The sequence below is a fragment of the Rhinichthys klamathensis genome, unplaced genomic scaffold (genome assembly GCF_029890125.1).
Source record: "Rhinichthys klamathensis goyatoka isolate OS25496 unplaced genomic scaffold, OSU_Roscu_1.1 h1tg000395l_1, whole genome shotgun sequence".
NCBI lineage: Eukaryota > Metazoa > Chordata > Actinopteri > Cypriniformes > Leuciscidae > Rhinichthys > Rhinichthys klamathensis.
This window is the reverse complement of record NW_026606897.1, coordinates 2,634,735-2,648,360: the sequence shown is the minus strand read 5'-3', so window position 1 is coordinate 2,648,360 and position 13,626 is coordinate 2,634,735. Positions and strand designations below refer to the sequence as shown.

Sequence of the window (13,626 nt, the reverse complement as noted above, 5' to 3'; positions counted from 1 at the left end):
CACGAGCGTGATTGACACTGCTAAGACACTCCTCTCGGCTCTGATTGGTTGTTTCTGACCGGGAGCATGTATTTCTTGCAAATGGCAATAGGACTACTGGGAGAAGCCAGAGGAGCTTGATTTTTGCACAGATTATCTGTCTCATATTCTACTGTCGGGACATAATGACAGTTTTAGCAAATACATGTTTTCAAAAGTTACCTACAGGAGCTTTAAAAGCCAGTTGCGCTCACGCCATGGCAGATTCGCTAGTTACGTGACAGAATTTGCAAGCGGAAAGACTGAACGCTTCTTCAGAGAGGAAACGGAGTTAAAGCACACCAGCAGACCATCTACTGGACAAGCCGGATTCCACCATATCTTTATGTACACAATATGAATCTTTTACATCGTAATCCTTTTATATTTAATATTTGGCTAGCTTGTGTGCTGCTGGGAGTCTGTGTGTGTGTGTGTGTGTGTGTGTGTGTGTGTGTGTGTGTGTGTGTGTGTGTGTGTGTGTGTGTGTGTGTGTGTGTGTGTGTGTGTGTGTGTGTGTGTGTGTGTGTGTGTATGTGTGTGTGTAATAAGCAGAGTGTATGCGCGTTGTGCATCCGCCTATAGGTGCATATTACTAACGTGCCCTTTAAATAACATGTAAAATAATATTGCGTCATTGACTTCTGAGCAGGTTTCAGTTGGTCGACCAGCCTGAAACTATAATCTTCTAAAATTCATTCAGTTCCTTCCTTCCTTCCTTCCTTCCTTCCTTCCTTCCTTCCTTCCTTCCTTCCTTCCTTCCTTCCTTCCTTCCTTCCTTCCTTCCTTCCTTCCTTCCTTCCTTCCTTCCTTCCTTCCTTCCTTCCTTCCTTCCTTCCTTACTTCCTTCCTTCCTTCCTTCCTTCCTTCCTTCCTTACTTCCTTCCTTCCTTCCTAAATTATTCTTTAGAAAAGCAGAATCTAGAACTCTTCAAAACTTCTTCAATACTTTTCGTTTAGATTCTTTTTTTTAGAATGCAGTGAACATCACTTCCTAAAATGTAGAAACGTCTAGACAAAATCTTGCATTCTTCAATAATTTTCTCTTAGATTCTATTCTGAAATACATTGCATAAGTCTAGATTATAATTTACAATCTTCTAGATTAGGCATCATTCATTAAAAAAAGCTGAATGAGAAAATCATTCTCAAAACTTTTCTTGCATGAATAGTTGCACTGAATTGTGACAATTCAAATAACAATCATTTTACAAAAGGTTTAAACAGAAATTCTCCTTGTGTTTCAAGAGTAATGCCCTTATATTCTGTTCAAGAATTCATTATGTACCGTACTTCTTGTAAATGCATAATGAGACTTTAGATTATCCTGTGATGTTATAACCCTATGCAAGGAGAGAATGGAGTAACTTCTTAAACTCTCTAGACTCGAGGCTCTCTAGTAACATCAGTGATGTTGGGTTTGGTGTCTATTAGCTCAGAGAGAGAAAAGATAGTGGAGGATTCTGCTGAAAGAGAAAAGACGGTGAGGAATAGAAAGGGAGGAGTGATGTCATGTTGGAACAGGGAGACAGTGTGTGTAATGTGAGAGGAGAGGGTCAGGATTGCACTGTGTATGTGTGTGTGTGTGTGTGTGTTTGAGTGTGTCTGTATGCCCACCCCTCACCCTCCAGGGGTCTTATTATTCCCTCTGAAATGACAGCCTGTCATTAATACAAAATATATAGTACATCATTCACCCACGGTCACAGACATTCATGCACTTGTTGTACACCCACATGAGCAGTTTTTCTGGGAGTATGGAAAGTTTTTGTCTTTTCTGATAATTTGCTACTTTCATAACAGGTTTATTACTTTCTCTGTTGACACATTCTTTATTTCTCTCTCGCTGAGGAGCAGGTGAACGAGTTTGGCAGGGAACCTGTATAGCGTCTAAAGCGCCTTTCTTCCCGTTGGCCAGGTTGAGCTCTTAATTAAGGCTGTTTCCTGTTCGCTGAGTTTTAATGTGCAGCGGGACTGGCCCGTAGAGAGTTGACCCGCTCTCTGTTTCCCGCTCTCTGAATGGTGGCTCAGAGCTGAGCTGTAGCTGTTCTCCACCACAATAATGTAAATCCTTTTTTACCAACTAAATTCCCTTATATTTTATTATTACACTGAACCAAAAGGGAACAAACTCTGGCTGCATTCTAGTATGCATAAAGTAGGCAAAAACAGTATGTGAAATGAGTAGAGGATGTACAAATTCACGGTAATGTGCATCCAGTTGACACTTTACTATCCCATGAGGCCATGGGAGAGGAGTTGTGAATGGCAGTGAAGTGATGCTACTAACACTGGTAGTTCACATGACAATGGCAACATGGCAAATGTAGTATGTCCGGATCACATTACTTCACGCATTTAGACTACATAGAACATACTTTTTAATGGTTGTGAAATAAGTACTTATTCAAAAGTTAATTTAGAGAACCTTTGCAGTCTCTGTGTTTTGTGGCGGTTAATGAGTGCAGGTTTTCTATTATTAGCGGAATGCTAATGTTAGCATCGTTTTTTGCTTAAAATGCTAGAGTGAAGGAATAGTAAAACTTAAAATTAAACTTCTCTCATCTTATACTCACCTTCATGTCATTTATTTATACATACTTTTTTTGTGGAACACAAAAAGAGTAATTTTGCGGGATATCCAACAGTAGCTGTTCTTTTCCATACAATAAAAGTGAATGAGATTGGGTCTGTCAAGCACCAAGTATGACAAAAAAGTCCAGAAAAAGTAGCTCATATAACTTGTGAACTATTCCAGGTATTGTGAACCTGAATATAAGGTAACGCAAATTAGATTTGACAGCCGAGGGGGATATTTCTAGCAATTTCAGTTTGGGTCTGTTACTCACAAAGCTATTGGATGGTTCCTGAAAACTTTGTAATACAAATGTGAGGAAATGGATATTAATGGAAGTTTATTGTTTTGCTGTTATTTGTCGATTTTGGAGCTTCATTGTATGAAAAAGAGTTTCTTCCCACAATAATGCAAATGTGAGTTTCATTTAGGGGTGAACTATTCCTTTAAAAAATGAGCTGGGTGTGTATATGTGTGTTTTAGAGATGTGAGGTTGTTAAGCATGTGATGGATTGGAGTGTTAGACTCAAATGACAATATGTCAGAATGTTAATGACCGTATGTGCTTGTGTGTGTCTATACGTACACAGTAATCATGCAGTGTAAATGCTGCTATTTAGGCCGGATAAATACAGGTATTTGTTCAGGTGGGGACCCCCTCCTTTCCCTTTTAGCTGTCCGTCAGCCCTCCAATCAGACCCAAATAATGCTTGTCATCTGAGGCTAAAGGTTATTCAGACAAGCTGCGTTTCTCCACACTGTGGTGGTCCTACAGGACGGCATAATGGTGAAGTTAGTGAGTGCTATATCTGACACATTCTACCTAAGTATCAGTGTGGTCAGGGGAAGTGTAACGCTGGCAGCTTCATGCCAACCCGGAGAGGAAATTGTGCGGTTGGTGTGTTGATACTGCACATTGCGTGTCACACCAGAGGTTCTGGGAAGTGTATCGCCTGTATTAGAAAACATTTTATAGATGTTTATTGTATTACGCTATTCAACTCTCTCATGTGTTTGCAGACTTCACTAACTGTGAGAGAGATTTGTAATAGGCTGATACTCCTCTTAGCATCTTTTTGTATTCATCCATACCCACGTTTTTATCGAAGCACACAGACTTTGATCTGCTTTAAGGCAAGAGCCAGTAAACCTCCATTGAGAGCTTTCAGCAGAACGTCTCTTGCTGGGAAAGCCATTCTGCCTCTCTGTGCATGCCTGACTTTGTGTGATTACTTCTTAAAGAGATAGTTTGGCCAATATTTAAATTCTATTATTGGATCAATGACATGACGCTTAATTCTTTGTTCTATCTGTTATATAAAATAAAATAAACTGCAGAACCTCACGACCATTTACCAAGGTCAACGAGTCTCTTAAATATCAAATCAATAAATATCAGTCATTTTTTTATGACAAGGCACGATTATGTAAAGGAGTCATGTGGTGTGAGTCCCCATGCAAGCCACAGTGATAAAAATAAAATAAAAATAATAATTTTTTAAATATGTAGGTCTACACACACATATTCGAAGTATTAGGGAAATATTTTTTGCATAACATCACATTGCAATTTTATAGCCATTTTAGCAATTTTTAGGATGTAAACTTTTCTTGAAAATGGCATAAAAAAAAGTTTAAAAAACCGTATGAAACATGAATACAAAGAGAGTACACTGTAAAAAAAAGCTGCCTTTAATTTTTAAGTAGTATCAACTTCATCAAAGTCATTTCAACTTAAATCACATTAAACAGACTTTAAAAAGGAGTTGAATCTTGTATAACATAAATAAAGTTGAAAATTGCTTAACTTATTTTGATGAGTTAAATAAATGTAAAAACATATGTTGTCATAACTTATTGATCATATACATTTTTACAGTATTTTTAAAAACTTTTTTCAAAATATTCTTTTTTTAGTATTCATCATAGATACTTTTTTATAGATTAATTATATAAATGTTACACATGACATATTATATGGAAAAAGGCAATTTGGACATTCTGCTAAATATATCCTTATCTCATAAGAAAAAAAGCCTCATGGAACAACATGAGGATGAGTAAATATTAACAGAATTTTCAGTTTTCGGTGAACTATGCCTTTTAAGTAAGACAGAATGAGGCACTGGATATTCTTAGGAACTATGACAAACCGCAACGAGAACTGAATTTACTGATCGTATGATACCAATTCCAAATAACTGCAAATGTGTAGTGTTTGTGATGTCAGTTTCCTCAGAAGTTTCATCTGAGGAAACGGGTTAATCTCCCTTTTCCTTAATTTTTCTTTCTCTTCTGGTTCTGTGTTTTTTAGGCCAGTGCCTGGTTCCCTTTCCTCTTTGCTGCACCTGAGGAACAGACAGCGACAGCCACTGCCGGCCTCCATGCCTGGCACACTGCCTGACCCCACTATGCAAGGATCGTCTGCTGTTCTGATGCCTGTGAGATCATAAATACAGCCACAAACACACACAATGCATTTGCACTTCCCAGTCGTGGTTTTCTGATGCCTCTGACAACCGAAACGCATTAATACGCACACAAACTAATCTTTCATGCACCATTCTCATGCTTTTCTCAGCAGTCTGCTTTAAATTAATGCCTTTTCCAGTGCCGTGGCCCATATCAGTGGCTGTTTTATCAGGAAGCCCATCAGCAGAGGTGTAATTTTCTACCAAAGCTCGATCTGTTTTAATTCTATTTCAGAAAAGTCAATAGGAACCTGAATGCAGGCTGAGGTAGGAGTGTGTGTGTGTGTGTGTGTGTGTGTGTGTGTGTGTGTGTGTGTGTGTGTGTGTGTGTGTGTGTGTGTGTGTGTGTGTGTGTGTGTGTGTGTGTGTGTGTGTGTGTGTGCGAGCCGCCCATATCAGGGTTCTAATGACACAACACATGTTCTCATTGTAACATAAGCCAGTCCATGTTGGCTATAGAGGTAAAAGCAGTTGATTAAATTAAAGTAGGACTTTTTTTTTTTTCTCGATTGACATCCCAAGAAAGGGGTGCAGGGTGGGGTGATATTTTTAAACCAAATATTCCTCGAATAATTACAGCGGACTGCTACGCTTTCACCCTGCAATAGGTCATCAGGGGGTTGGAAAGGGGGGGTCGGATCTTGGGTTTTAGTAACAGGACCCCCAGTCTCTCAATCTCTCTCTCTATCACACACACACACACACACACACACACACATTGAAAGTACCATTTTACAGTTTCCCTCACCTTAAACTGAACGTAAATCACCAGCGCACTCTTTGTATGAGTGCAAACATCTAAAACCTCCATTTCAGCCTTTTAGTCGCATTTAATTGAGACTTTCTGAATTAAGATATTCTGTCATGCTCACAGAACTGAGCTTTGGTTGAGTTTGTGGTCTTGTTAATATTGCTATTTTAGCCTTCACACCTCTGCAGTATTCAGCTTCCTCTCTTAGCTTTTCTTTGACTGCTGCTTTTCCCACAGAGTTGCGGAATATTTATAGAAACACACATTAAACCACATGCACATATTTACGTAGCTATCTAAATGTGATGTTCGGCCATGGACTTTTACATATAAAGCTTTTTTTAAATACTAAAGTGTGACCCTGAACCTAAAATAACTTATAAATAAATCAAAACTGTTTAGATTATAAATTAATGTTAATTTATAACTTTAGTGTTACTGGAATTAAGAACATGTACATTAAAATATTTTTACCCACTTTACCCTTTGATGAAGGTCAAAGCTACTTTTACTTTTTTACTATTACATATTGACAAAATTATTCTAAACCATACAAAAACGTATACATAAATACAAATTAATTTATTGATAATATTTAATAATAAATACTACTATGATAAAGAAATATTAACTAGTATGTTTTGTGTTTTTAGACTAAAACATGAACAATTATAAACCAAATTTCTCCATGATGTTCCCAAGAGAAGATTTAGTCATTTAACTAGACAGACTAGTAAGACTGAACTCTGTAAAAAAATATATGATCAATAAGTTATGACAGCATATGTTTTTGCATTGCTTTAACTTATCAAAATAAGTTAAGCAATTTTTTACTTGTTTATATTATACAAGATTAAACTCATTTTTAAGTCAGTTTAATGTAATTTAAGTTGAAATGACTTAAACATCCAAGTTGATTGTACTTAAAAATTTAAGGCATGCATTTATTACATTGTAATTGTAGTAATGCTTTTCAGTAATTTTGTCCCCAAAGTAATGTAAAAGATTTACACACTTACATTGTAGCTTGCTGTGAAATTGCTTTGTTTTTGAAAATTTAATTTTGTATTCAATTAGTTTCATGCATTGATGTGTTTGGTTCTAAAGGATTATATTCACATTTGTGGGTACAGATGGAGAGGCAAATGTCTATGGGCTCCAACATGATGGGCATGCAAGGCCCCGCCCACAACAGCTCATGCTCCTCCCCTCATGTTCCATCCATGCACTCAGAAGCAAAGCTGGTGAGTCAGTCATCAACACACACACACACATACTTGCATATTTTCTTGCTTGCCTGTCCTGTGTAATTTGATTTGGATTTTTTTTCTATCTTCTGTTCTATCTTCTTATTGTTATGGAAATAGTCACCCGTATAAGATACACAACACAAGCATGAGCATAAGAAAACTTCTTTCTTTCTGTTGCTCATATACACGCAGCCACACACACACGTCTGTCTCTCTTTTACTGCAATGTATGCCAGTTTGTCTGATGTATATCTTGATGCCATGAACATACACTTGTGCCTCTGCTGCTTGTTAGCACTAGTTCGGCATGGTGGTGATCTCATCAGAAACAAAGCAGTCAGTCAGAGCTCATGGAGACAGAGAGAACGAGAAAAATAGAAAGAAACAGACTGGTGGAGAAAGCCTAGAAATTGAAAGAATTTTTTTTTTTTTTTTTTTCACATTTCATCAATTTGTCCAAACTGATTTATAGTTATCTAGTAGCTACATGAATGTACAAAACTGTAACAAACATATCTCATTATTTGATATAGTGTTAATATACGAAATTGCTCAAATTGTTTTGGAACTTTATACTGACCACAGATACTATACATAGATGGCTCATTAGCGGCTGTTTCAATGGGACGCCATGCGTAAGTCATCCGCCATATTAGAATGGTCAATGCCGGTCCGTAAACACCCGAGAGCAAGTTGACGGTACGTCTGCAACCGTAGTTATACATATGTATAAATATCTATATCTGCGATAGACTTCAGCAGATTATTTTTGTAGGATTTAGTTTATCACTATTAGATAGGTTCATCAACTGTCTGGTTACCGACATTCAAAATATCTTCCTTTCTGTTCAGAAGAAGAAATGTCGAATGTGGCATCTACATATACATAACTATGATACTGACAACTTCCTTTAGCCCTGTTTACACATGGTATTAAGATGCGTTTTGGACGATCGGATCACAAGTAGGCGAGGGAGACATTCATGTTTACACCTGGCATTTTAATCTCTTTTGTCCACTTTTGAAACACTTCTGTCCTGATTTCTTTAAGGGGAGGGTCTATGGGCGGATAAAGTATGTTGTTTTTTTCAGATCCTTCAATCTAATGGACAAAATAAGCTTGTTCAATTTACATACGCGCCCGGAAATGATGGAAAATCATACAGAGAGCAGCAGCTTTCATTTCTGCTCTGACAGCCGCAAGACCACGCTGAGTGTTAGAAATCAGGAATGGTGAGAGAACATTGTGCTTTGTATGTTTTTCGTCTTCAAACTTAGGTCTCCAGCCGATAAAGTTTAAATCCCGTCTGGCTAGCACGCTTCCCATAATGTTTACGCGTGAGGTCAGTAGGCAGAGAGTAGGCGGTCTTTTGCGGCCGGTCAAAGGCATTTTCCACTACCTCTGGAAGTTTTTGAAAGTGGACAATATCAAAGCGTTTTAGACCCTGTTTACAATCAAGCGTAGCGTTAGTTCTGGCAGGTCATGTTAGTCAAGCTCGCATCAGCTGATCCAAGTATTATCAGCAGCTATCGCGTTTCTCAGGAGCTCATTACCCTCCTCCATCCCCAGCTCCACCTCTCATCCAGTCAGGATTTGGCATTCTGATTCCTCTTGAATTATGTTGTACATTAAAATAGTGACATTACTGATATCCGCATTACATTTATGTTGGTTCTGTTCTGTTTACCCTAAGGGCCCGTCCACACTACTGCGTTTTCGTTTAAAAACGGAGAATTAAAACGAATACGATCTCCGTCCACACCAGCGTTTTATCTGTGTATTAGAATTGATCTCCGTCCACATTAAAACGCCTGAAAACGCGGATCGCGTGACCATTCACCAACACTGGGCATGCGCGTGCTGGTGTAAACAGGAAACGGATTGACATGTGATGGGTGGCTGACGAATCAGGGAAGGATACGGCATGACTGATGACACCCAATCATAGAGCCGAGCGTGAGCCTCTGCGTCATCGTTTCTAAAGTCCTCCGTTTTGTCCTGTCTTCACTAAAACGCCCTCCGGAGATTCAAAACGCAAAACGGAGCTGCAGCGTTTCTAAACTTCTCCGTTTTAGGTTTTCGTTTTTTCCGTTTTAGTCTGGACGGGAGGTGCAAACGTAGCAAAAGGTCTCCGTTTTTAAACGAAAATGCAGTAGTGTGGACGGGGCCTAAGGGGGGTTATTGCTGCTCTCCCTGCTCTTATCCATGCTAGGCCAGAACAGAACCATACCGCCAATCCAAACTATATGCTAATTGTCAATCGTCTTTTACGATAGTGGTCCTGACAGAACCTATATTTAGCGTCATCCACTTGTGATCCGATCTACCAAAACGCATCTTAACACCAGGTGTAAACAGGGCCTTAAAACAGAGAAAGCCACATGAACAAAGTTCAACACAAGTCCCTTTCACACAAGCTGAAGGAAATACTAATACATAGAGACGGCAGTGTCATACACACCATCAGTAAAATAATGCAAGAAGCATTCATTTAATAACAAGCTGAAACATAAAACTTACAGTTTGCTGTAGCATTTTTAGTCTTTTACCATAACAATGAATGGTAAGGGTTTTTACAGTGTGCAGAACCGATCTGATCTTTCAAGATGCAAACAGGCCTATAGAAGTATCATAAATGTAGTTTAAATGATTTATGCAATATATTCCAAGTCGTCTGAAACTTTTATTTATGTTTTGAATAGACTAAAATTGTAACTGTTATTGGGTGAAAATAATCCAAACAGCTAATTTGTGTTTATGTACATTCAAATCAAATTAGACTTTTTTGTCCCATGTAAGAAAATCATGCAGGATTGGAACTGCTTAGGGATGAGTAAATGATGACTGTGGACTATTCCAGGACGGTTACATCCGTCTGCCTGGATTTGTACAGTTACCGTAGATCCCGTTTCAGTATGTGGCTGCTCACACGTTTTATTTGAGCTTCATAGCGGTGGCAAGGGGATCAGCAAGACAGATTTGGTAATTAGATTAAAATCCACTAATTATGCATGTAATAATCCGGTTTTTGTGGATTTGGAATTGGACTCAGGAGGGAGTTAATTATTTTGCTCTGAGAAAAAGGGGAGCGCAGACATTTCTAGAAAGGAGATGAATAGAGAAAAACAATACAAGATAAAAGACAGAAAAGGAGGGAGAGTGTCTCTATGTCAAAGCATGAGTGATGATTCTGATGGTGGAAAGAGCGTTCGAAGAGCACTTAACTCTCTCTCCTTCCCTCTGTCCCGCTGGAGATTGATCGCCGTGTGCATTTTTTTAATCCTTTCGTTTGTTGCCATGGGAACGGGCAGGGGGAGCATAATATTACTTTAATGTGCAGTCGTATCTGTCCCCTGGCTGGACTCCAGGCACATCCCCCCTCCATGTCTCTCTCTCGGCCCTGATTGTAATTGAATTATAAATTCCTTTTTTTCTCTCTCTTTTGCTCCGACACACGAAACCATTTGTTTTAAGTTTTCAAACGCCACTAAAACAATCATATTGGAAGAATTAAACATGGGTCATTCTGCCTTTGAATGCTGGATAATGAAATTATCTGTAAGAATGTAAATATATATATATATTAAAATGGATGAAATTTTAAAGTGATGAAAAGAACAGCTGCCAACATCTAGTGTTTATCAGTCAAAAATATGATTAGTATTATACTGAGGCTATAATATATTATATAACAATATTTATTAATTTAATTATTATTAATTATATAAATGATTATGATTAATTCATATTAATGATATCAATTATATATTAAATACTAATTGTCAAACATTAATAAAACATCATTTCTGATTAATGGTAAAACATACAAACAAAAACAAATTATTTTTATGTTTGGTAACAATATTTATTAATTGGATTATTATTGATTATTATTAATGATATCAATTATATATTAAATAATAATGATCAAACATGAAAAATGTACTTGGAAAAACAATGTGTACTGTATGTACAGTCTTATTAAATTACTTATGATTTTATATATATATATATATATATATATATATATATATATATATGATACATTAACTTGAAAAACATTTTGTTTCTCTGTTTGGTAATATAAAAATTGAAAAAAGATTACATTTTTAAAAATATATAACTCAAGAATAATAATTCAAGATTCTCTGAAAAGAAGTCTTAATATTTTCCACAATTCTGATTCTTTTGTTTGTATGATTGTTAGATATTTTATGATATAACAGCACAAAGATTTCTTCCAGTGCAAGATCTTTTTTTAATTCCTTTCTTGTAGTTATTACTATGGCATTGGCGCCTATGCAGCTGGGATAATGGTAACCGTTGCTGTCAGGTGACCTGTTCTGGGGTGATCGGAGCCATGTGTCCCCCACATGGCCTGGCCCGGCCCAGCACAACCTCAGTGTGGAGATCCAACCCTAATCTCATTAAACAGAGATGTCGACTTATTCCAAATGGGAAATATCTCCCCCAACTGTAACCTCATACCCAACCCTCGGCCACAAGAGAGAGAGAGAGAGAGAGAGAGAGAGGGAGAGAGAGGGGGGCGAACTAGAGAACATGAAGAAAGCGAGAGACAGAGGAAAGTGAAAGACTGTGTATGTGAGAAAGACAGGGAGAGAGTGTGTGAGAAGATAGTATGTTAGATGGTGGATCAGTGTGCAGATGTGTGCGTGTGTGTCGGTGCTCTTTGGCCGATGAAGCCAAATTGATTTTGTGGTGGGCCAGGGGGTCTCCGGTGGAAAAAAAAACCTGCTAAAAGTGCTTTAGTTCCCACGGGACCGCTGTCCGATCGCCTCTCACACACACACACACACAGCGCTGGCATGGCAGAGTGCCTTGCTGTCTTCGTTCTCTGTGGTTAAGGTGTCATTTATCTCAGGCCAGATGTGGATGAGCAGGCTCGTGTTTGTGGCTGTTTTGCTCTTGGGCTGAGCAGCAGAATATTTATTATTAATGAAGCCCCTGATTATACGTTTCAGATATCCAGTTGTTCGATGTGCTGGGCAGATGAAGTTGTTCTGTTGTAGAAGTGGGAGTGAGATACAGTATAGTTATATATTCAGAGTTCATAAAGACATGTCTCTCTCTTGGTTTCCTCTTTTTCGCTTTATGATGTATCTTCATAGACATATACTCAACAACATTCTATTTATCTCACAGAACCAAACTGTGCCAGGTCATGTTTTTCCTTGTTTTTCCACATGCTGTGTTTTGATACATGAAAGCTCTGGTGTCTGTGGATAAGGAAGCATGAATGCTCTTATCAGAGAGAGGAAAATGCCTGTGTATGTGCCAGCTGAACCCTGTCAAACTCACCGCGGATCCACTTTCAGTTCCACCACTGTTTTGGCTTGTGCGGGGTTTTGAAAAGAAAAGTCCCTATGAGTTTTTGCCAGTTATATACTATACAGCTTACAACTTCCTTTGAAACATTAGTATGTAAATATTTGCTTAGAGCTATAAACTTATATAAAGGGACCTTTGAGATACAAAAAAATAGTATATCTTATTCTTAATCAGTACTTTTGGCTTGTTTTTCAGAAAAAAAAATACAATACAGGGCTCAACGCTAAGGATTTCTTCTAATCAAAATTCTAAATTTGAAAAATTTGACTTGCCCTGCCACAATTTTCACTGGCCCAACCACAAACAAAATGTTATAAATAAATGAAAAAAATAAATAAAAATAGGCCTAGTTTTTTTGTTGTTGTTTTTGACCCATGTTACTGTAACCCTCTGATGCTCTTCTGTAATTTTTGATATATATATTTTTTTTACTTAATCAGAATAGTACGAAACTTGGTACAAACTAAATCTTTCTGAAAGTGAATTTGTCAGTGTTTAAATTTGGAACACTACTTGGTTAGATTCCACTTTCTCTCAGTTTTAGAGTAAAACTTGTTTTGGTAAATATATATTTCATATAAATGTGAAAATAGTATTTTTGTGCATTTTTAATACAATAAACATAAAACTTTGTTCACTTTTTAAAACGATAATCTGCCATGTCTTCATTAAAAAGAGACCAAACTTAAGTCTGTGATCCAAAGCATTCAAGATTTATGACAGTTAAAGTTGGACATTTTTAAGGTCCATGCTCAATTTTCTACTGCATAAATATAATTTAGTGCCAAAAAATCCACTAAAAAGACAAAATATGAAATAAAAAACATTATCAAACTAAAGTATCGTACATTAATTCAATTGAAATAATAATACAAAATTTGTCATTTTTGACTGCCACGTGAGCAGCGCCAGTTATATAATCATAAATAAGGTTTTATACTATTATTATTAATGATTACAAAGACTAGAAAACAACACCAGGAACGTGCATCTAGAATGTTTTATTGGATGTTTAAAACTAAACACCCAAGAAGCAAATTGTATAATATATTGAGTCTAAGTTTACAGTTTTGAATATAAGTGGATTTTTTCCCCACTTGTTTTAAAATTTCACTAGATGTATTGTATCATATTTTTTCTAAAAAATAATTTTGTGCATGGAAAGAAATGAAAGAAAGAAATGAAAAATGATACAACTTTCATAAGGAAAG

The 13,626-nt window shown here is 37.1% G+C and overlaps 1 protein-coding gene across 1 annotated transcript in view; it reads left to right on the top strand.

Moving 5' to 3' along the window:
• creb5b (cAMP responsive element binding protein 5b) overlaps positions 1-13,626 on the top strand; it is a 70,032-nt gene that overhangs the window by 34,490 nt on the left and 21,916 nt on the right. Inside the window, exons 6-7 of the mRNA XM_056234411.1 lie at positions 4,908-5,034; positions 6,949-7,059. Of these exons, the coding sequence (XP_056090386.1) occupies positions 4,908-5,034; positions 6,949-7,059 (238 nt within the window). The remainder of the gene's footprint in view (positions 1-4,907; positions 5,035-6,948; positions 7,060-13,626) is intronic.